Here is a 24535-nt window from a genome sequence, read left to right as displayed (position 1 = left end):
GGCCTCATGCAGCTCATACTTATCTGAGCAGTTGCACGCTTTGGAGACTGGGAGCTCTGAGCTCCATCCAATGGAGCAAATTCAGTCTGTCAGGATGTGGCTTTGGATACCAAGGAGCCAAGTGCTTGTTTTCTTGGGGGAATAATGCTTGAAGGAAACAGTGCAGTATTGTACAGAAATGAAGACTTGCTCTGCACTTTTGTCCTAAAGGTCATTTTGCTTACCCATCTAAGCCTTGGTGTGGGTGAGATAATGCCAGCCAAGTTTTTCCCTCAGCATCTACCCTGTGTAGATTCTCCTTAATTAGAAGCTTTCTTCTTATTTTCTTATAACATATGCCTTTTATGGCTATCACAAATGAGTAACCTGGGAATCTGAAAACTATTTGGTGCATTATTAAGAGCTTGGTTTGTTTGACTTTGGAAAAGACTGACTCAAGGTAAGTTTGTCCAAGATACAAGTTGTGCGTCTCTACCTGGGTGTCCCTTTGGAAGGTTCAGAAATATACATAAACAGTAGAGAGTAGCAGGTCATTTCACCCCAGAGCAGCCTTGCTGGACAAGTGAGACTTGCCTTTTGGCAGCATCCACATGTCTGGGGTAAGACCTGGGTTACAGCACAAGTGTCTGAGACCCAGCTTGTCTTCTTGCCTCTCAAGTGGAATGAGCTGATGCAGCCTCACTGAGAGTTGCTCATTGCTTTACAATTTTTTTTTAATATTGAAAGTGAAAATTGATTCCAACTTTCTGGTGATTTATTCTCCTTTCCTTAAAGTAAAGCTAATGGGCCTCATAGTTCTACACATTTGGCCAGAACCAGTCTGGCTCATGTATTTTTAAATGGACACAGTTCTTATATGGATTGGTACTTGTATAAAGGAAGTCCTTTAGGCCAAATTCTTTTCAAAATAAAATAAACTCACCCACACAATTAAGCAAAACATGTTGGTTCTTAGACTTAGTTCTTACTTTTCCTTTAATTTTTCATCAGATCTATTCTTAAGAGTAATGACAGATGTAAGTTCCAGTCTGGATTTGGGAAGTCTAAATGTTTATTGTTTTTATATTAGATGTGGATTTGATTAATACTGGCTGAGTCATCTTTTCAAACTGTTTTTTGAGAGCTTTAGCTCACAATCTGTTGGGGCCAGGCTTGTACTCATTAGTGACGATCCTCCCCTCCTGTCAGGCTCCTCTGTAGCATGCGCAGCCATTGGCTTCTCCGACTTTCCTTACCTCCCTTTCTACTGTGGGTTTGTTGCTTCAACTGCCTGGGAAGGACTGCTTGCTCATAGCTGCTACCCTTTTCAATAAATGTAGATACCCAGGCAGGGCATGAAGGAGTAATGAGTGTCACTGGACAAAGTGTGGCTCTTAATTGAAGAGACCAGGAATGGGACTTCCGCATCTCTCTAGGTACAGTGACTGACTTAATGACCTTTGCTGCTTGGTTCAAGCATGCTCCTGGAAATCACAGCTTTGTAATGTGTATTTTCTCATTTTATCAGTTAGGATTGCATTCAGCTGGAAAATGTGAGAGATTGAAAATCGTTTAAAAAAATACAGTAGAATTTTATTTCTAACTCACAGAAATGAGTTGTAGATGTGAAAAGTACAGGACTGGTCTTCTCATCAGACACTCTAGACTCAGTGCATTTGTGCCACCATCCTCAGCTTTCATCTTCTCACTTGCCAGCCCAAGGTGTATGTTTAGGCTTTAGTTGTCATATCCTATTCAAGCCAGGAAGAAAGAGGAACGAGGGAGAAGGGCCTATCTCTTCCCTTTATGCACGCTTCTGGGAAGTTAGATCCTATGCTTGTACTGTGGTTTGGACGTCTCCTCCAAAATTCCAGCTGTAATGTAGCTGTCATAGCAACCAGTGCAAATATTGTGACAGTATTAGGAGGTGGTACCATGAAGAGGTGTTAGTTAGGCAATGAGGAGCTTTGGGTTAAAATTGAGCTCTCTCGCCGTGGGATGGAGACAGCAAAAGACCCTCACTCCATGCTGCCCTTCGGTCTTGGACATCCTGCTTACAGAACTCTGACACATCCACCTCTTTGTGAATGGCCCTGTCTGTGGTTTTCTGTTAATAGCAGCAAAAAGTAGACTAAAGCAACCCCTGCTTATATCTTACTAACTTGAACTGGGTCACATATCCACACCAAGCTACAGGAAAAGACAAAGTTGACTTTAATTCAGCTAAAATGTATGGCTGTTTTCACTAGAGAGCAGTGTCGAACAACTACTGAGGGACAACTGGAATTTCTGCATACACAAGTTGAAAAAAGTTTGAAATGAAAGTTTTCCCTTTTGCCAAGGAGATTAGCCAGAAGTTGTTTTTATGGTATTTTTTCTAGTGGGAGAAATATGCATAAAAAGTATTAGTTATGGTGTAACTTATCAAATTGTATATATCATAGATAAGCATGCAGAGCCCTTAGCTTTAGTTTGGCAGATAGGAGGGTATGCATAGATTGATACTGTAGTCCTAGGGTCCAAGGATCTCTGCAAACACAGAGACTGTGACCTTTTACTCTGACTTGATATGTCAGGGAAAGCCTCCCAAAGAGGAGGTCATTGAAGCTCAACAAGGAGGAGTTCTGGAAAAATCCTGAGATTGATGTGAGAGCCATGGAGGTTGGGGTGTCTAGAGATCTCAAGGACTGAAACTAGAAAGTCGACTGTGTAGGTTCTGTCTCCTTGCATCTTGCTCTGTTCTCTTCTGATCTCTGCTTGTATCCATTCTTTCCTCCTATGGGCAAGCATTCCCTTCCAGCAAGAAACAACCAGTAGTATCCCCAGCATCACTTGCTTCTAGCGACTTGCTCTCAGAGGGCAGGAAGTACTTCTCCCTTAGCCCAAAGTATACAGTTTCTAACAATGTACCCTGGTCCATGTGAGTCCAACTCCTGAACTAGATCCTAGGATCAGAGGGGCTCTCATGGTCGGCCCCTTTTCAGGAGATAAAGGACATCCTTCTAGAAGGGACAAAGAGGAGAAAACATGATGGGCAGCCAAATGCAAGACTGTGTCTCACCTGGAAACTACTGTCAGCTGCTAGTCTCTCAACCTGCCTTGTTTTTTGTTTTGTTTTGTTTTGTTTTCATGATGCTTATCACCTGACATTGTATTGTATGTTCTTTGTTTTTGTTTTTCCTAGTAGAACCTAAGGCTCATAAGGGCAGAATACTTGTGAATTTTTGCACAATATTTTGCCCCCAAGACTAGAACAGTGCCTGCCACGTAAAAGATGTTCAAGAAAGAGTTATGGAATGGTGGTGGATGAAGCATGAGTGATCATACAGGGGAAGTAGAACCCTGAGCCACTCCAGAATAGGTATAGCTGCCCTATAAATCACAAAGGAAGCAGAGAATGTTGAGTGGTTAAACAGGCATCTGGATTTTTTGGAGGCCGTAAGCCGTGCATCAATCCTAGCTGGTTCTCATTATCTATGAAAAAGAGGATAAGAAGGAGACAGATGAGTAGAATAATTCAAAAAGTTCTCAGAAGCTAGTAGTTCACTAACACACTTCTACAAGAACAACAAGCAGTTAGCACAAGGAACTGATCTGAATCTTATCTTCCATCCTGGGAATGCTCTCTGTTGTAAAGACAGAAAGCTACTGGACTACTCAGTAAGAAGTCCAGATGATGTCATTAGCTTCCACAATAACAGACTTGAGGCTCTGCTGGCCTTTGTGTCGTCATACAGAGATCTTCTCCTTTCTCACTAAAGCTCAACAACAACAACAACAACAATAATACTAAGTAAATGTGGTGGCTTGAAAAAAGCTGGACAAATTGTCCACCTGTCTCTAATGTCCATTTCTTTAGTCCCAGTAGAAGCCATGGCCTCAACTTCACCACTGGGTCCTGAGGTAGTGTTTGGGTGGTAGAGGCGGGAGGGTTGACTTAACCAAGGACAACCACAGCACCTGATTGTCACACACTTGATGCAGGGTTTCACCATTCTCTCTCTTCACAGTCAGGAATATAATGGCTGTTTTGTGTATCTTTCCCATAACTAACTATGAGACAACAGCTGAAGCTCTGGCAGGCATGTTGACTTTCTCTTTCTTCCTTTGTCGTCATCTGTGGTTTCGAGAGGAAGGGGGAGGAAAACATTTGGGCTGTTCCCTTGAAAATACTACTTGATAATATTGCACCAAGCAGTCTATAGGTGTGTCACATCCACAAGTGACCAGTGGTCCAGCTCCCTGTATATCAGCATGCTCTGATAGAGAACTAGATCCAAGGTCCCCAGATCTAGAGTACAATGGAGAATGAGGATGGGGGTGAAGTTGTGCCATTAACTACATTCACAAGTGCTATGTGATTTACCTATTGAAATTCACCTACCTGAGTGAGCAACTGGTAGTAATTATAACCACAGCTGATAGTTTTAGAGTACTTGTTCTGCATCTTGCACTTTTCTGAAAGCTCTTCCTGTATTAGCACATGTAACCTTGCCCAGCAACCCTGAGAGATGGATGTTGTTATTAGCTCTATCTTATAGATGAGTTCCAGCAAGGTGGAATCTCTTGCCTAAGGTCATACAGCTAACAAGAAACGCAGCCAGGGTTCTGTCTTGTTTCCAAAAACATGCTCTTAACCATTTCCTTTAACTTCTTTTTTTTTTGTGGTATTTAGAGTACAATGATCTTGACATTTTAAAGGCATTGAGCCAGAAGTCTGAGGCCAAGGTAGCATCGTGCACAGGATAAGGACATAGTGTGTGTCCAGTACGTGGAGGAGAAGATACTGGTGGCCACAGCTGGACGTAACCCAAAAAGGACTTAGTTTACCATTTGGAATATGGAGAGAGTCTTGCATTGGAGTCACAGCTTTGCTACTTGCTGTGTCATTTAACCGCCCCCATCCTAATTTTTCTCTTCTGTAAAATAAGGAGAGTGTTAACACAACATTGGGTGTTGTGAGGATCAGATAACACAATGTTTAAAATGCATCAGGTAAACCCCGGACACCTACTGAGTGTTCAATAAAAATGGTCTTCACATTTTTAACCATTTGGTGTGTTCTTGGTAGATAAATCCCAGATCATTTCTTGTAATTTTGTTCCAGACTTTGCAGTAAATCCTGAACTCCTCCTTTCTCCTCCTTTCCCAGCTGGTGAAGCCTGACATTTGTTCAGGTCCTGGTTAACTTTTGACCTGCAAGTAATTCACCATAATTTTCATAGTGCGAGTGCCTGCCTTTCTCTGGAGGGTCAGCTCAGCTGTACTCATAGAAGCCACTTGAGAACAACTTTTTCAGGAGCATTCAGAGACCCTCACTGCAGAGCCTGCAGGGGTCTCCTCTGCATCCTGCCCCTGCCCTTACACTCTCACCTATTCCCCTAATGCAAAATGTGCCTGTGCCTTGTGAATGGCAGACCCCATCCCTCCTGCTGGGAGCAGGTCTAGGGAACCGGAGATAATTGACCGAGGCAGGCAGCAAAGGTGCTTCCTGCAAAGGCGTGGGCTCCGGTGAGCTCTCAGGCGGTCTTGAGCAGACTCCAAAATCGCCAACAAGGAGAACATTTCTTTCTGTTTTCCTCTTTGTTGGGAAGGGGACAGGGATCTTTGCAAGTATTCTGGGAAGTCTTCTTAGTGACTTCCCAGCCTTTGCAGAGTCACCCACAGCCTTCCTCTTAAGCAACAGCCTGGGGGTATATTAAAGTGAGGTTTATCTTTGAGTGACCAGAGTTATTTTTGTTTTCGTCAGCCGGCACTATTGTAATGAAGGCGAAGGCTCTGGTGGGAACAAGGCTTTTATTATAATACAAGGGTGAGGACGGCTTTGACTGACCTTTCTTCTGCTGGGGTTTCAGTGTTTTAGTATGTGCTGCTTGTGCTGGAAAGAATTTATAATCACGGGCTGTCAAAGACAGCCATTGTTCTCCCTGCTCTGAACATGTGGGTCAGCTACAAGTGCTTGCAGCTCCCCCAGCGCCAAGTACTGGCCGAGAGCAAGAGCATGCCTGGTTTCTTCTGAGGCATTGGGAAAAGCCGTTTGCACATTTTTCACTGCTTCCCTCTCCCCGCCCCCCTTTTTTAACTTCTTGCCTCAGAAAGACAGCTCCCTTTCAGAACTGGAATTTTCCTCCAAGGTAGCAGAATAGGGAAGTGTGCGCATCTAGGCTTCTGCAGGACCGATAGTGCTACAGAAACAAATGCTGCCGGCGTTTGCCAGACGGCGCACACGGGAGCAGTTGCACGGCTTGCTGCCAGGACAGACATGCTGCTATGGACTCCGAGAGACAGGGCAAGGTGAAGGGTCTGCTTTGTTTTTGTCTGTTGTTGTGCTCTTGCAAATCCTAACGGTGTGGTCCTTTATTCTTATTTCTTTGCTTTTTTTTTTTTAACTATTCAGAATATGAGTTACTGGAGCATCTTGGGGAAATGCTTGGGAAAGTGCAGGAGAGAAGCGCCAAGGAATGCCATGGTGACCTGTAGGGGATAACCCATTCCCTAACGGTTTGCCAGAAGCTCTTCATAGTGACAAGATGGGCTGGATTTGGGGAGGCAGGGAGATGGCTGGAACCTGATTCTTTCTGATAATGAAGGCGCTCTGGGGCAGTGATACCTGTAATCCATTCTTCTTATTTCTGGACAGGAGACCGATGACATTGAGAGTCCCAAGCGGAGTATCCGAGACAGCGGCTACATCGACTGCTGGGATTCCGAGCGCAGCGACTCCCTCTCTCCTCCTCGCCACGGCCGTGATGACTCCTTCGACAGCCTGGATTCTTTTGGCTCCCGCTCCAGGCAGACACCTTCTCCGGATGTAGTGCTCAGGGGAAGCAGTGATGGTACGTTGCTGTCCTAACAAGCTGCAAATCATAGTCTTAGCCTACACAGGGCTACATTGTCCCTGGAGCAGCACTGGGCATCGGGAAGGTGGAATTTGCTGGGTGCCAGTGTTTGTAAAATGGTAGGGGTAAAATGTCTGTTTTTTCATGATCTTTTCGGTTTGGGATGGCTTTGCAAGCAGTGTCGTTAAGCAATGCCTCAGTGAGGGTATCTTCAACTGGAAAATGTGGCTCATCATTCCTCCCTGTGAATTAGCACTCTGTGTAGACCATAAACTCATAAATAGTGTGCCAGAGGCTTATGTGCCCTGGGTAGGAGGAAGGGAAATGTTTGAGTGAGTACCATTGTGTGCAAGTGCAAATAGATCAACTTCCAGCAAACTGGAAATGCACTATCCACGCTTATGAATGTTCTCAAGCCTGGAATCTTGTCACTTTAATTGGCACATTTTTGGCAATCTGAAACTTGTGATGCCTGAACAGGGGCCGGTGCACTGCAGGTGGCCATTACTGCCTAGTGTATAACCAAGGTTGCCTGTTGCTTGTGGGTTTGATTGAAATCCCATGGATTTTATGTCACCTCTGAGGAATGATCATTTTTCTTTACAAAAATGTGTAGTCAGAGGACCTCATATAAATCAAATGCCTTTTTTCATTGTCTTGTACCTTAGTAATTTTAGATAGAGATGAGGACCTGGCTCTGCATGTGCAAACTCGCAGAAAGTTGAGGAGTTTTTGTTTGTTTCTTTTAAATAGATATATTGTTTAATTGATGGTAGTGTTCCTAGATATAAGCCTCCTCTCTGAGATCAAGATTACCTTTGTAGCTTGAAGATTGCTTTTGGCTGAGAAATTCAAGACCACTAACATGTTTGATGGACAGATGTATCCAGGTCCCAAGATAATTACTAAGCACAAAGTGTCTCTTTTTCTTATCTTTGTTTCACTAATGAGCCTTGGATAAATGAAAGAATTGCCCCTACTATAAATGATTAAAAAAAAATCGCTGCCAGGAAGTAGTAAGACCACATCAGACTCACAGAGTAAGCCCCAAAGTTATGCTCTTAAGCCTAATTTACTCAGTGTTCTCTTGGTCTAATGGGTGTTTTATTCTAGAATGACTGCCCTATTGCTTTTGTTGAGAACTTAAACTTTTCAGCAAATAGATTAGCCTCAGGGCCCCATAGTCTATGACCCCTAAAGAATTCCATGCTGCATTGTGAGTCTCTTGAAAAATATTTCTAAAATTTTATGACATCTTTCTGTACCACCCACAATACTAGAAGGGAAATGCCAAGCCTACCATCCACTTGAGTCTTCACCAGACCGAAGAAATAGGCTTACTTTTGTAAAACATATTTAACCAAGTTATTCCATCCATATTGTTTTGATTGTGCTTTATTGCATTTTCCTCAAGCTAGTCTTTTTATAACTGGTAATACATGCCCTCTATTTTTTTGTCATAAGCTTCCAGGGGTTCAGAATCTGTGATGAACCACATCTTGAAGGGATTTGAGATGGTGATTACTAATATTATACTAATATATATTGAGGCACATGTTAGTTTGCAGCAATTAAGATTGATAAGCTAGAGCCTTTTGACAAATATTTTCTTCATCTAAAGAACATGAAATTTAGCTTTACCAGACACCATTCATGGAAGAGCATTGTACACACAGATTTTACCAATCAGTCTGATACCTTAAGGCTTATGTTCCCATAAACTAATCAAGAGCTAATGAGGTTTTTAAAGACAACATATTTGTTTAATTTGCCTTTAAAAAAAGTCCCATGATTTCAGCCAAATGTTTCTTTCTTAAGAGTTTATGCTATTTTTTTTAATGATACTAATCAAGGAGATTGCCAGTCCTAACAAACACTTCCAAATTTGGGAGAATATATATATATATATATATATATATATATATATATATAGTTGAATCTTGAAAATGTATTTCCTAGGACTCATAATTAGGGAAAGTCATCCCAGGAAATACTTAAACTGTGTATTGGCTCATGTGGAAAGCTTTCTTATTATGATTGATGTCTGCTGACTTATTCATGGTTTAAGAGCTGCCTGGTAGGATTCTACAGATTCCACGGTTAATTCTGCCAGTCTGTCTTGCTACAGAGTTACCCACTTCCTTGTTCACCTTCACTGATACCCCATCTGGACCATTTGATGGGCTTCACTGAAGAAAAGATGCAGGAGCCTGTTGCCTGCCAGTGCTGGCATCCTGTATCTGAGCACCAGTTCATGTTCAGCTGCTCCACTTCAAATCCAGCTTCCTGCTTATGCTCCTAGGAAAAAGTAACAGAAGATGACCCAAGCTTTTGGGCCCCTGTCACTCCTGTGGTAGACCTAAATGGAGCTGTGGGCTCTGGCTTTTATCTGGTCCAACCCCAGCCATTGTGACCATTGACCATTTGGAGAGTGAATCAGTTGATGGGAGATCTGTCTCTCCTTCTCTTTAACACTGTGCCTTTAAAATATATAAAATAAACCTTTTAAAAAGGAGACAGCAAAAATGCAAAATCTTTCACTCAGGTACTTTCATTTTTAAAAATTAACTTATTTTTTTCAGAAAGTCAGATTTATATAGAGAAGGAGATACAGAAAGAAAGCTCTTCCATCCGCTGGTTCACTCCCCAAGTGGCCACAATGGCTGGAGCTGAGCTGATCCAAAGCCAGGAGCCCAGAACTTCTTCCGGGTCTCCCACGCAGGTGCAGGGTCCCAAAGCTTTGGGCCATACTTGACTGCTTTCCCTTGTCACGAGCAGGGAGTTGGAAGGGAATTGGAACAACCAGGATATGAACTGGTGCCCATATGGGATCCCAGAGCATGCAAGGTAAGGACTTTAGTCCAAGGCTACCATGCCAGGCCCCAGGTACTTTTAAAATTAAGACTCTATTTGCAAATATGATGCATCATGGTGCCCAAATATCTTGTATTTTAGGTGAAAGAGAGAGAAATTAGGAATGAGAGCAATGAAAGTGGTAGAGGGAAATTGAAAAGTAAAAGGGCTTTAGTTGTACCTGAACAACAGAAGAACCCATGTTTACTATAAGAGGGAGAGAGAGACACATAGCCTCCTGGAAAGGAAGGGGCACACAAGTTGCATCACCACCACATGCTCTGTTGTGTCTCCCATCTTTGTTTTGTTGTCTTAAAGTTTTGTTCATTGTAACTTGAAAGTCAGAGTTATATAGAGTGCAGAGAGACAGAGAGATCTTCCATTCACTGGTTCACTCCCAGATGGCAGCAACAGCCAGTGCTGGGCCATGCTAAAGCCAAGAGCTTCTTCTGGGTCATCCACAAGGTTATAGGGGTTCAAGCACTTGGGCCATCTTCCTCTTCTTTTCCCAGGCATGTTAGCAGAGAACTGAATTGGAGATGGAGGAGCCAGGACTCAAACCAGTACCAACTTGGAATGCTGGTGCTGCCAGCAGTAGTCTTACCTATTATGCTGTGATGCCAGCTTCCATCTCCCTAATTTTGGGTGTGAATAGAGAAGTCACCAGAATAAATATCTGAGTTTGCAGGAAGAGGTGAACTAAAAATCTTTTGACTTCTTGGCCTCAGATTAAGTGAAAGTGCTAACGTCTACTGAAGCTACTGTCAGCTACTTCTCAGGTGTTTTGCACTATCTCATGTAATCTTCATAACAATCTCTGAGAGCCATATTATCATCTCAGTGTGTCCTATGCAGACCCAGAAATTCAAGAAACTTGACTTCTGCAGGGTGCACAGCTAGCAGGCACTGGGACTGAAATTAGATCCTGGATACTAAGTCCAAAAAGCTACACTTCCTACAGCTAAGCTATGATGCCCTAAGGCATTTGTAAGTTAATGTTTATCAAGATGTATGCCCAAAGCTTCCCTTCTTAGGTATTAAACAATATAATTCAAAACTTGCACTTGGTATATTTTAGGTAATATAGGAGGGTATTTCAGAAAGTTCATAGAAAGTCGAATTAAAAGATAAGTTTATTGCAGTGCAAAACAAATTGAAAACCCATGCATTTTTTTCACAATATGCAATTCCGTGATTTTTTTTGAAGAATACTCATGTTTCAGATATCAACACAAATAAAGTCCAGACTTGTAAGACAGAATTGAGGGACCTGAGATGAAACTATTGTGCTATTAAGCTTCCATGGTTGACAGAAGAATAGTTTTCATTCAGTTGTTTGCTCAATAAAATGTGATACTTACCTTACGATACTAAACATCCAAAGAAATATGTGTCGAGGGAAGGGAGCTCTCACTGGGTATTGGAAGAGCAGGAACTGGGATTTTAGCACAGTTGCTGGCCACTCATGCAGAAGGGGCCCTTCCACCTCTGTGAGTCGCTTCTTCCCAGCCTGTATCAAATGGGGAAAAGTAGCAGAAGATGGCCCAAGTGTTTGGGCCCCTGTCACCGCTGTAGTAGACCTAAGTGGAGATGTCACATGGAGAAATGAATCTCAGAGTGTCACATGGCCAGACAGTATTTGCATATAAAGCCACTCAGAGGGGACTATCAACATTTTAGACACTGCGGAAGATACACTTACTAAAAGACTTGGGGTGGGGAGGGAGCTAAGTCCTGAATCAAAATGGTCAGAACTTGGAAGGACGGCTGAAAGCAAGCGGCATAAATAATTCATAAGCTGAATATTTCATCTTTAACAATGAACAACTTGTTTATGGTCAGTGCTCTTAACTCTTAAATGTATTTTATCATTTCATCTGCAGGGCAAATCATTTCATTCCTATTTTATAGAAAAGGACAATCAAGTGTGCTGGAGAGCAGTCTAGGAGTGCCCGGCGCATTTTCAACTGACCCTGAATCATTCTGGCAGAGTAGCCGGCATTTGTTAATGTTATTCTATGTTAAGCTCTGTACTGGTAGTTTCAGATGAGTCTGATTATTCCAGCAGTCCTATGAACTAGGTAGTATTATCATCCTCATTGTATAGATCAGAAAGCAGGTTTCAGTGGGTGATGGATCATGCACGAAGTGCCACAGTTAAGGAAGAGGGGACTCAAAAAGAAGTGTAACTAGTCTAATTCCCTGTGCACTGTCTTTCTGCCAGGCTGCCACCTCTCTTAGTTCTTTAGTTTAAGTCTCTTCTGAAGTGTAAATATGTATATTTCTATATGTAATCAACAGAATTGGATAGTCTTGTATTGTTCTCATTGACTAAAATTGATCAACCACTATTATAAAAATGGATACCTATGCCAAAGTGGTTTTATTTTTTTTTTCTGTTTTGATTCAGGATATTTTTTTATGTGTTAGTTTTCTCCTGATTAGAATTGAGTGTCTCTGTCTGACTAGGGACTAATTTAGACTGCTACTTTAGATTTATTTTACAATCATTTAGAGGGGGAATCGCTGGGACCTACAGATCTGACCATGTCCTTACTACTGTGGACATGACATTGGGAGTTTCCCTTCTTCTCTTCCCCAGGGAGAGGAAGTGACTCTGAGTCCGACTTGCCACATCGGAAGCTACCAGATGTGAAGAAGGATGACATGTCTGCGCGACGGACTTCCCATGGTGAGCCGAAATCAGCAGTGCCTTTTAACCAATACCTCCCCAACAAAAGCAACCAGACGGCCTACGTCCCAGCTCCTCTAAGAAAGAAGAAGGCTGAGCGAGAAGAATACCGGAAAAGCTGGAGTACTGCCACCTCCCCGCTCGGTGGCGAGAGGCCCTTTAGGTAAGGCCTGGTCTGTGCTACTCTCTTCCCAGCTGGGTATGAGTGGCACAGGAACTTCAGCTCCTGGCTGTGAGTGGGGTTATGTCACCATTCTGAACGTGGATGGATGATTACAAAGGAGTAGGGGTGAAGGGGTTAGGACAGATTCTCTATCCTTGCCATGATAAAATATCAGCTTCCCGAGGGGACCTATCAAAATGTCTAGCACACCATCGATATTCAACAAATCCTTATCTAACAAGCAGGTGTGTAAAGCCAGTTCTATTGAGAGGACACACAGAACAAAGAGTTTGTCATCTGCATCTTTCTATGGAGACTGCCTGACTCCTAATAATCTTGTTCTAGGAAGTGTAGAATGTCTTGTATCTTTATGCAAAAAGACTCCTTTGATTAAGATGCAAGTTCATCTAGATACAAACTTAGCTATGTAAGCAACGCATTGGAGTGTGCTTCACCACTATGTAAGGAAGTGATGGTAGTAAATGGACGATGCGCCTAATGTCTCACCCATGTAAAGCAAGGGTGGGCAACCTGTATTCTTCCAGAGGCCATTTGGATATTTATGACATCATTTGTGGCACATACAGAATTATCAACTTAAAAATTAACCTGCTATAGATTTATTGAATTTCAAGTCCCACCTGCAGTTTCCTTGGCAAGGTTAGATTTTGTGGGCTTTGTACTGCTGATGGGCTGGATATTCTTCATGCCTGCTTTAAAGAATCAAGCAGTATTTTTTCCTTAGTCTCTGAATATGCATTTATATTTATTTTCTCATTTATTTGGCAAGTACTTCTTGAGCATCTTCTATGTGCTAGAGACTATCTTATAGACCCTAGGGACCCAATAATAGCTAAGACGCAGTCCTTGCCTCCGAGGATCTTACAATAAAACAAACTGTTGGGGAGACTCATCTTTATTATCTATGATGTGTTTCACTAAGTGGATGTTTTGACTGTAACTATTGAATGAGACTAATGAATTTTACCTTTCCAACAGAGAAGACATTTGCTATCGATGTCAACTTTGCAATAGTTCTGAATCAGTGTTAAGAATATGGTGCAGTGTATTAGTGAATGGCTACATTTCATTTTCCTCACTTTACCAGGGTCATATTACCTACTATGACATGTAATTTTTTAAGTTAAATGTTATACCAGAGTGGCTGGAAGGTGGCATATGGTTGGCTTCCTTTGCCCAGTCATTGGTTTGATAAACCGTGTTGTCCAACTCAATAGCTATCCTGAAACAATAGAGGAAGAGGGAAGTGAAGTAGGGTCTCCAGGGGAAGAGGACCCCATCAGCCAGATGGATCCTGGTGGAAATCCTTCTGATGAAGGGTTAGGATTATCCGACGGCAGTGGTAAGGGGCAGCCTCCTGCGGAGGAAACTGCAGCAGCACCTGTGCCCCGGTTGGAAGAAAAAGGTGCTGTCGAAGTCCGAAAGCGCAGAAGGCTAGAGCAAGCAGGAATCAAGGTCATGCCAGCTGCCCAGCGCTTTGCCAGGTTAGCCGCCCGCTGAGGGTTAGGCTGGCTGCCCTTCTGCATGCCTGGAGGCTTGGGATCTGTCTAGTGAGTCGCAGTGTTCAACTGGGTTTTCCATTTACTGCTTGTCCCATTGCATAACATTCCCTGCCCTGAGCAAAGTAGAATTAGACAGCCATCTGCCTTTGGGCATGTCTCTGCTAAGTGCTCGGTACCGAGGTGAAGTGTGAGTTCCTTGCTGCTTGGTTAGACTTTGTCCTAGTCATGCTCTTGTGGTCAGTCACTTGTGGACTGCAGGATTTACCCAGTGGTGACGTCATATTTTCCTGTTGTTTGTGGCTTGTTAATTTTCACACTACTCCTAAATGGCTCATATCTTTCTCTTTTAGTTCCAATCCCTAGAAAACTGTCAGTTTCTTTTAGATGAGGAACACTCTCTTTGGAAAGAGCAACTGGCTTACAAAAACGTCCCAAGGGAGTAGCTAGTTAATTTTATTTCCAAAGCATGCTGAGTCCAAAACAAAGAATGTAATAATGACTTTACTCAGTTGTAACTATGGCCCAAGTACACATCCCTGATGGCTTCATATACTGACAGATGGAGACCCAGAATGATCGAAGCCACAGAAAACTGTGTTTGTTCAATGTTTTGAGAAGCTGGTTCATTTTTCATGCATATTAAATACAACAACCTTAAAAAGTATAATAGTGCAAAATTTATTTGGCAAATTGACATTCATAACAATTTGACTATTGAAATTCCTTTGTTACTTGCTGTTCTGTTTAATTTTAAGAGGTTGGTGATATACTTGTTTCTCAGAAGAGGAAACAGAACCAGGGATAATAAATGACTGCCAGAGGGCAGCACTGGCCTAGTAGCCAGGTTCCAATTTTCTAACCACAGCATCACATCTGCCTTCCACATATTTAACCAAACATTTTCCATTTTGGTGCACAATTCTAAATGTGGTTATTTCTGTGGTTCAGTCCTTAATTGAAAGAGCCAACATTCACTTATGTGAATTTAATCCCAGAGTAGCTTTGTATTGATTAAAGAAAACCCAAAAATATACTTCTTCCGCTTCTGTGGTATCCTAGGGTCATGCCTGTTCTAAACATGTATGGGCTTCTAAAAAGTCCTGACATATAATTGTACTTGTGTTATAAGTTGTTCTCTGAGCTTCTGAAATAATGAAGAGTTATGTTGAAGAAACTTAATAACAGCAGTAGTCTAAAAAAGTCTTACATTTGGATCCTGAGACCTTGCCAGACATGTGCCTGTTTTTTGCATCCTGTGAGCATCTACTTGTACCAGAGACAGGGCTTAGTGTTAGGAATACCACACACCACTTTTCAGACTTCCCTGCTTCTGTCTTTCATCCCAGAACACAAAAGAATAAGTAATAAAGGTATGAGTGTGAGCTTACCCAGAATGTTAACCTTCCATATCTTTGATACACAGACCTCCACTTTTAATCACATTAAAATCAGTATTTAATGTGAAAACCTGAGGTTAAAATTCACCAAGGACACCATCATTTCTAGTCTGTCACAAAGATAGGGAAATGAGTGGCGCACTCCCTTAAGCTAGTTTAACATATCCAGGAGAAATGGTGATGTAGCAGAAGAGACTGGTCCATGACTGGGCATTTTGTGGGGGTACTTGCCCATGTCAATAAATGAAAAGTTTATTTTGTGATAAAACACGGTTATTCCCAAGAGATAAATACATATAGAATCATGGGTTAATTTAAAAATGCAATTTTGATAGATGCATATTATATTAATGTTATTTTCTTCTCTCATCTGTATTTCCTGTTTTCTGGCTTAATTCTTGTTTCACTCATTAGTTCCCTTTAATTAAGCAGAAGTCTGCAAGTCACCACACCTCCAATATTCTGATTCAGCATTTAAAATTGAGCTTAAGACAGTTACACATATTCCTAAAAGCAACACAACAAGCTGCCCCAGATACCTCGAATCCACTTGTTAAACACCATTTCCAGCTGTTAGTTCATTCATGAGGGTTCCATGTGTATCATGTCACCAGCCTGGCATAACTAGCTCTTACTTTTTGAAAGCCACATCAGAATTGAAAGCCATTGTAGGTTTATCCACACTTGGGATCCTGCTTTTAAGTAGCAGGAAGTAGCTTCACTAGAATGAAAATCCTATCATGAACAAGAAAGGGATTCTTGGTATGTGGCGATGGTAATCACTGACATTTGCAGATGTCTTTCGGAGCGTCTTAACCTTGGCCTCTCATCTTCAGCATCCGGAAGATTCTGGCCATCAGATCTTTGAATCCAGTAAGACACATAGGGTGATTCTTGGGGGCCCTGTCTCTGCTGGGAAACTGTGTGTGTACAGAGATGGATGCGAGTGTGGAGGCCTAGGCAAGAGGAGCAGATTGTAGACAAAGAACAAAGCTTTTTTCAGATGGCATTGTTTTGATTTTGCTTGTTTCCCAAGTATGAACATCATCAAACACCTCCTTGGCCTGTTTTTACTGCAATATACAAAAAGGAGCAAAGATGCCTGTTAATTCCATTTTTATGTGAGGTTAGAGGCCTAGCAGTCCCATGCTTTCTGTCAAAAAAATCTGTCAGGAGATGACTTAGCATCAGGGGACAGAAAGTAGAACTTTTTTATAAATGTACAGAGTTCAATATTTATAGGACTTCCAATAAAGTAAAAAAGTATATAAATCTCTTTTACTCCTATTTTATGATTTCATTAACTAAATTACTCCCTCAAATCTAAGAATCTGCCAAACAAAAGCCAAGATTTCTGTTTTCTTGAGAGGATAAAAGAAGAACCACAGTTCACTTCCCCTGAATTAAAATGTCACAAAGATTCAAGTTCTTTCACTTGGTGCTTCCCTCTGGAGAAGTTGAAAAAAAATGCACTGAATTATAGGTTTCATGTGATTGTAACTTCATTTCTAATTGTTTTCATATGTTTCAGTATATTCTGCTGGTTGAGTCTTCTCAACCACATAGTAATTAATTACAGGGAGACAAAAAGTCCCCAAGGAACAATAGACATTTTAGAGAGCTTTAGAGTAAGAGCAGATACAGCAAACACCGGACTCCTAAGTGCTCATGTCCCTCCTGGCCAGCTTCTAGCTCCTGGTCACTGCCGAACAGGTCAGCAGGTGCTCGGGTGAGGCAGGCACATGGCTTGCAGAACCCATATGGCACCAGTTGTTGGCTGCCCTGCCAGGCATTGCCAGTGACATTCCCAGAATGACTAACGGGCTTTTCTGGAGAGCCCAGTTTATTTCAATAGAACAAGGGGACTGCCAATCTGAGAGCCCAGTTTCTTTCAATAGAATTGGGGACTGCCAATCTGAGCTGGCTGCTTATGTGTTGCCAGGTGAAAGAGGAAAGAAGATGCCAGCTCTTCACTATCCCAGTCACTCTGAAATACGCAAACCTTAGAAATTTTGAGACAAGTACTTTTTCCTTCTCCTGTCTTACTTTGGGTTCATCATTTGTTCTATCATGAAAACCTGAACTTGTTTTTGGTTTTGTTAGATTTTTGGGTTTTTTGATGAGTTTTTGTTTTTGTTTTGTTTAACTTAGAACTAGAGTTTTTGATCGTCTCCTCATCACAATTCCTACCTGACATTGTTGTCAGGGAAGTCACTGCTTCTGGGATATGTGGACTGCCCAGACTGGAAAATCAAGCCCAATATGCCAATTTCATAATAAACTGCACTCTTGAAGATCCCTCGCAGAAAGAAAACTCATCTCATTATTGGGTAACTGGACACCTGTCAATGTTCATGGAAAGATGGAATGGAAAATAAGTCTATTTTGGTGCAAAATGCTTTGAAACCCATGTATATTTAAAACACACACACACATTTTCCATGAACTTTGGCATTCCCTCATGCCTATTTCCTTTATTTCATAACTAACAGTGACAGCTCAGAGTTTGTGTAATTATTGTAAACAGTCTGCCTTGTGGCTCTGGATTTGCAAGATTCAAGCAATTAGCAAGGAAAAAAAAATCACTCATTATGACAGTGTTTCAAGTGGATAGGGAATGTTTTTAAGTAGCCAATGATATGGAAAGCTCTCTTCAACTCCCTTTTAGTAAGTCCACATATCTAAATTGAGATCACTAGACAGGAGTCCTGCCAAACTGGGCATTGAGCCTAAAAAGAAACACACAGGAAAATCTGTAGCCTGGCTGGGTTCACATGATGCATAAGGTAACAGATTCTCCCTGCTCAAATTGGCATCAAAACTTGACAGGATCATTTGCATAAGTGTGTATATTTTATTCTGAAGAATTCTGAGTCAGAGGAAGCCTAGGACTCATGCTGTTCTTGGACTTGCAAGCTTTAAGCTGAGATCTGCTCCCACAATGGTGCAGTAGAGTGTCTGGGTTATGTGCCCCCACAGTGGGATAGGGATTTGAAAGAGCTTTGTAAACCCTACGGGGGTTGTACAGATAGTGTAAGGTATGGCTACTTAGCATTCTGCCATCACCAGTGCTGTCTATAAGCAGCAATGCAAATCACAACTCTATTCTGAGCACAACTCACAAGTTCTCTTATTTAGTAACCAAATTGCCTCTCTGGTGCCAGCTCTCATACTAATTTAATGTCTTTTTTTTTTTTTGTACTATGTTCTACTTTTCAAACTGATCCTGGCATTGTTCCGATAGGACAATGAGTAGACCACAGAGTAGAGGCTTCAGAGATTGGGTTTGAAATTTAACATAAGCACCAGATTTTCAACTTCAGGCAGGTTTCTTAACCAAGTCTAAGTTTCCACTTGCCAAACTAGGGATGATAATGATGACAGTGGCCTTGCAAGGTTAATGTTAGTGTACAAAAATTCTAGCACAGTACATGCTCAATGAACATTTACTACCTTCAATGTCATCCTCAGTGTGTAGTTAACATAGTGCTTTGGAAGAGGCTAATTCAGTGGTGTGTTCTTTTCCTCTGACCATTCTTTATAATCATAGCCAGGCCACGTTAGCTAGTCTTTGCCAGAGGGGCTGGCTAAGATTCAGGGAAGAAGAAAAAACACAGTCCCGGGAAGGACCAGGCAGGAGATTGCAAGTCCTATGTGCAGTCAAAGGGCAAGATTTCATATAGGATGGCATTTTATTCAGGGAGCAAAGCATCACCACCATACAAAATTCCATGTTTTAAAATTTTCTTGAGAATCATAATTAACAGTAATGAGGAGTTTTCTAGGCATGTCAAGGATAGCAGGACTGTTCAAAATTCAGGGGGAGTGAGGACCTGCTGTCACCTTAGGGTAATAATCTGTTTTAGAAAAGAGTCGACTAACCGGTTGACCAGAATCATACACAGTCTTGCTGTTTCGCTGTCAGCCAGGCTACTTCCTCCTGTCTTTTTTTTTTTTTTTGAGATGAGTTTGTCCTTTGAGGATGAAGACGTTTCTCTTAACCCTTTCTCAGAAAACAGATCAAAGTTGGGAAATTTTCTGTAGAAGTCATATATTAGCTAAGAAGATAATACATGATGAAAAAGTTTCATAATTCATTATTACTTAGAAACAAGGCCAGTCTTATATTTAAGTGGAGGAGTAGTGATTTGTTTGTGTGTCACAAAGGCGCAATGATAAATCTCCCTCCACCCCAAACAAAAAGCAGAAATATAACAAAGTGGAAAAAATCTGAAGACTTACTGCCTGGTAATCTGTCATTAAACTGTATGCCTGCAGAAATTTAAAGATCCCATTTTCCAAAAAGACCTTCATGATCCCTTTGAAAATGGTCCATAACCATCATCTTAAATCTGTCCTGGCAAAGTTTCCTACCACAATTTACTGGGCATCTGTCATACATAGAAGATACCATGTTGGAAGATGAGAAAGAAGAAAAAGCTGCTGATAGTAGGGGGCAGAGCAGATGAGCTTTTATTTATGCCTTGGGTCCACCCTGTGAATGCTCTTAACTTCTTTCAGATGAGTCAGGTTAACTGAGCTCCACAGAAAGCCCTTCCACACAGGTTGCAGTCTGGCACACATTCCAGGTATGAATCCAGCTGGATTTGTTCATCGGCGGCCCAGTGTTCTGCCCCATCAGTCAGGAACAAATTTGAGTACCTGCTGGGTGCATGATTCATATGCTTAAAAAAGAAAAGAAAAGAAATAATAGCAACAAAGAGCTTCCTACTTCTTCTCAATTTGATGGGAAGAAACTGAATTGTCACTTTAGGAGCCATTTAGGATGTGAACTCTGAGGCTGCTGCAGCTAGAAGAAATTTTAGCATTGTTAGTGTCTATCGAAAAACCTCAAGGCTTTAAACCCCGCCCTAACCATGCTGTAACTGTGGACTAAAGTAATAAAAAAAAAATTGCCATTTGAACTAATGATACAGAGAAGATATTTCACTAACAGCCCAATCGTCTGTCTGGAGATGGGGACTTTAAGTATGCTTCGTGTGATCACATGTGGGGTTTCATTTAATTCTGTTCTGTCAGTCAAAAGCAACCGAATGAAGAGAAGGAAGCTGCTTGTGATATTATTCTTCGCAAAGAGAACCCTTTCCTGGCCCATCAACATGGCAAAGATTCTGAGTCAGAAGATGAAGCGACACGTCGACTGCCCGACCTTGTGAAAGATGACTTTGCTGCGAGAAGAACAAGGATGAACCAGCCCAAGCCAATGGTGCCATTGAATCAACTCCTCTATGGGCCTTTCAGAAAGAAAGAGGTGGAGAGATCAGATGGCAGCAAACTGTCAAAAGGAAGCGCAGGAAAGAAAAGTCTAGAACACAGAAGGTGTGCACTGTGTGTGTGGATGTAGAGAAAACATAAACAAAGGTGATTTGTATCAGTCCCATTCCTCTTTCCCTCCCAAATTACAAGTGCTTAACTTGGAAGTAGAACTCGAGGTAGTCAGCTTTTCCTAGATGCCTGTATGTAAATGGCAGAGAGTAATGTGGCCATGTCCAAGTTAGGGCTAAATTTTGCAGAGAAACGTGGAATTTGCATGTGCACATTGTCACGTGTGGGTGCAGGTATTGTTGACTGGTGTATGTAGATATGTGCCATTGGGTGATTTTTTTTTAAGATTTACTTATTTATTTTCTTTGAAATGTAGAAGGACAGAAAGATTTTTCATCCTCTAGTTTGTTCCCTTAATGCAAGCAGCAGCCAGAGTTGGACCAAGCTGAAATCAGGAGCCAAAAATTCCATCCTGGTCTTCCATTTGGAACCCAAGGACTTTATTCCCAAATGCATTAGCCAGGAGCTAGATTGGAAACCTGGAGTAATGGGGACCTGAATTGGCACTCCAATATGGGATGCAACAGTCCCAAGAAGTAGCTTGACACACTGTATTACAATAACTGTTGTGGGTGATTTATTTTTTGGGGAAAAAAGAACTAAGCCTTGTTTATCTGCCTTTCTGGAATTTTTTTATCTGCAGAAGCAGGCTTAGTTAAAAATCAACATTTGACATGTTCAAATGTTTATACCTGTAAACACCTCAACTTTGGTTTCTTTCCTATGACAACATTGTCAACGTGAATCAGCTAATGTTTACTTCTTACAGGAGCAACTAAAAATATCAGTTATGAAGGAAAGGCACTGACTTTAGAAATTCAGATAAGAGGACACAGTCTCTGTTGTCCAAGTTTGCATTAGCCAAACCTGGCCAGTATAAAAGCAGAGACTGAAGTCTTTACACATTGAGTCTTTGTTCAGAATCTGAGTGCACTTCCTGGCAATTGTGAGTTTATGACTGACATGTTTAATACGGGACAAGGCTTCTACTATCTCCAAACCAGTCCTAGAATCTGGATCAAGCAGAGCAGCGTGCTAACATTTCATCAGTGTAGTAAAAAGCATTCCGAGAGAACTAAGGGATTTGATCAGAAAATGTGAATTCATTACAATCACTTGAACAGAGTGGGAATTTGGACATCATGACTATCAAACTGAAATCTCATTTTCATTCTTTAGTCCTTTCAGCAAGTCCTGGTTTCTCTTCCCAAACTAGAGCCCACCATCCACTAAACAAGTTCTGTCTCATTACAGCATTAGAAGAACAGTGTAGATCAAAGTCTTCCCCACTCCTATTGATTCCATAATTTTTGATTAGGGAATGATGCTTCCGGCATTGTGTTCCATCTGTGATGTTTGTCTTCCTTGCTTGATGTGCTGTTTGTCTGCGCCTGTTCTTTGAAATCAAATTGTCCAGTGACGTGGGGCTTGGATCCAATTGGCAGAAACCAGGGCCAAACAGAAGAGGTGACATCAAGGATGGCCTGCGTCATGACAGCTCAGGAGTGGGAACCAGTGGAAGTGGGAGTGAGGAAGGTGCCAGATCTTTACAAGGATGACCTGGCCCAGCGGAGAATTCAGAGCTGCCTTGGCCCTCAACGTGAGGCCCCAAGCTTCATCATACGCTCCAACATAACGGAAGCTGACCTGAAGACGTGGGAGAGATTGCAGGTGTCAGGGAAGACGAGGTGTGTCAAGTTTGCCCCTGTCAGTCATATTCTTTACCTCTGAAGAAGTCAGGTGCTTATCCTTGACCATTTCTTATTTAGAAAGAATGCCTCTAAAAACACAGAGCTCCTGGAACTAAACGTGTTCAAATGAAATTGATCCTAAAAGTTTCAAATGAAATGTTCAAATGGAAATTGATCCTAAAGGTTTCAAGCCACATAGACAGAAAACATCCTCTTTCACCATCTGACTTGCTATAAATGGTTATTTATCTTACTATGCTGGTGTGGTGTAGAAAATTCAAACTGAATTTTTCAAGAATTTAATTATTCCACTATATGTAAGATTTTCCTATGCCCCCATTTATGATATTAGATTTAATACTTTAGCCAAAATAGACTGAAAGCCCTGCTTACTCAGGCAAGAAAATGGTCATTTCTGCAAATGGTTGATCAGTGGAGTAGTAATGCTGCTCTAGCCACAGGTAATTCTAGAATTTTCTAGAGACCCTCTTGTTGATTTGTGCTTGCCTTAGAAATCTTTGGAACTTCTTTCTGGTTCTGACTAGGGATGCAGACTCTCAGCACATCCTTGCCCCCGAGCCTTCGCCAGAAATTAAAACAGAAACTGCCATCCGGGATGACTTTGCCGGCCGCAAAGCCAGGGCCTATAAGAAAGCTTCCAGCCCTAGGCAAAAATTTGTGCATTTTGGGCCAGTTACAGAGATAGACCAGCAGACATGGAAGCGGCTCAGCATTGGCAAACCTGGGCCCCGGAAGGGCGTAGAAGACATCAGTTACAGTGAAAGGGTTCAAACGCCCTCCATCCTCCCTGCCTCCGCAGCTACCACTGGCTGCAAGGAAGCCCCGATGCACACTCCCCTGAATGACCACAGGTATCTCAGCATCCAGGGGCAAGGAGCTCTGCATGGGAGCTGCTGCTGCTGCTGCTGCTGCTGTTTAAGGGTTTGCACACTAAACAAAGCCCTAGTGATGACACCTTTGTCGCAGACCCTGCCGCTGGGTCTGTGGGCCACCTGGACGCTGCGTGGGGGGGGGCGGTGTATGGGTGTGTGTGTGTGTGTGTGTGTGTGTGTGTTGAAAACTGCAAGCAAGCATGTGGATTCTGTTATCCCCAAGATGATTGTGTGGGGATGCCAGCAGCCTCAGGAAATGACCCCTCCCCTGAGTGGCTCCAAACCTCCAAACCCTGCTTTACTAATTGAAGATACCAATAGAACTATGATATGGCTAGAATGTTGCAACGGTGTGGTTAATGTTGTTCTGAAAGATAAATTGGTAAGGATCAGGCTTTGCATAAAGCCTTGCTCTTTCCTGTGCCCCAGGGAGGAAAAAATAGTAATGTCATGAGTGCACGCTTTGCACATCTCAGTAGACTCAGAAAAAAATATGCAGGTCTCTAATGTTTTAATAGTATTTACTGACTCCCGAATATGAAAGACTGCTCTTTGCCTGGACTGGGGGTGGGAAAGTGGAGTGTTATAAATTGGGAGTATCCACGAGTGAATTCCCATCCAGTCTGGTTCCAGACTGCATAGGAGATAACAGTATAAGAGAGTAGGCTGTGGATAGAACCAAACTTAGCTCACCAGAGGTACATGGCTGGGGCTTCAGTGGCCGGTGGAGATCTGAGGTGGAAGAGGGTAGGAAATTCATTAGGAATGCATCCTTGTGTGCTTGCATCCTGAGCGACTATTCTAGCTTGCTGCCATGATGGCAAACTCAGGCCAGCCCTCCTTGGCTTTCTCAAGCTCTTGCTGCGCATCTCATTCTCCCAGTCTGACTGTGTCATCTTTCCTAACTGGCCTTAGCCTGAGAGTGACTGAACTTTCATCTCAATGCCCTCCTGCTGTAACCCCTTTTCCTCTTCTCTCTTGCCACCTGTACTTGTTCATCAACAGAATAGTGAATTCGGGCATGGATGACTATTGCCAGAGGGACTCTCGCCCGACTCCTCAGGAAGAGTGGGGCTGCAGTTTGAGTGAGTGCCCCAGGAAGACAGAGGAAGGTGAGGAGCCCTGTCCCCTGCCTCCCCAAGAGGTGAAGGGTGACAGG

General features: G+C 42.2%; 1 protein-coding gene across 9 annotated transcripts in view; it reads left to right on the top strand.

Annotated features, from left to right (window-relative positions):
• LIMCH1 (LIM and calponin homology domains 1) overlaps positions 1–24535 on the top strand; it is a 312362-nt gene that overhangs the window by 228717 nt on the left and 59110 nt on the right. For 4 of the 9 annotated variants that reach the window (XM_058670166.1, XM_058670159.1, XM_058670162.1 and 1 more), the window contains exons 7-8: positions 6620–6815; positions 12274–12526. In XM_058670166.1, coding sequence (XP_058526149.1) covers positions 6620–6815; positions 12274–12526 — 449 coding nt within the window. Of the gene's footprint in view, positions 1–6121; positions 6274–6619; positions 6816–12273; positions 12527–13764; positions 14032–20486; positions 20787–22237; positions 22481–23028; positions 23356–24381; positions 24489–24535 lie in introns of those variants that run through there. The other 5 variants (XM_058670164.1, XM_058670161.1, XM_058670168.1 and 2 more) reach the window with 3 other exon arrangements.

Source organism: Ochotona princeps, chromosome 11 (genome assembly GCF_030435755.1).
Source record: "Ochotona princeps isolate mOchPri1 chromosome 11, mOchPri1.hap1, whole genome shotgun sequence".
Lineage (NCBI taxonomy): Eukaryota > Metazoa > Chordata > Mammalia > Lagomorpha > Ochotonidae > Ochotona > Ochotona princeps.
This window is presented reverse-complemented; position numbering and strand designations above follow the sequence as displayed.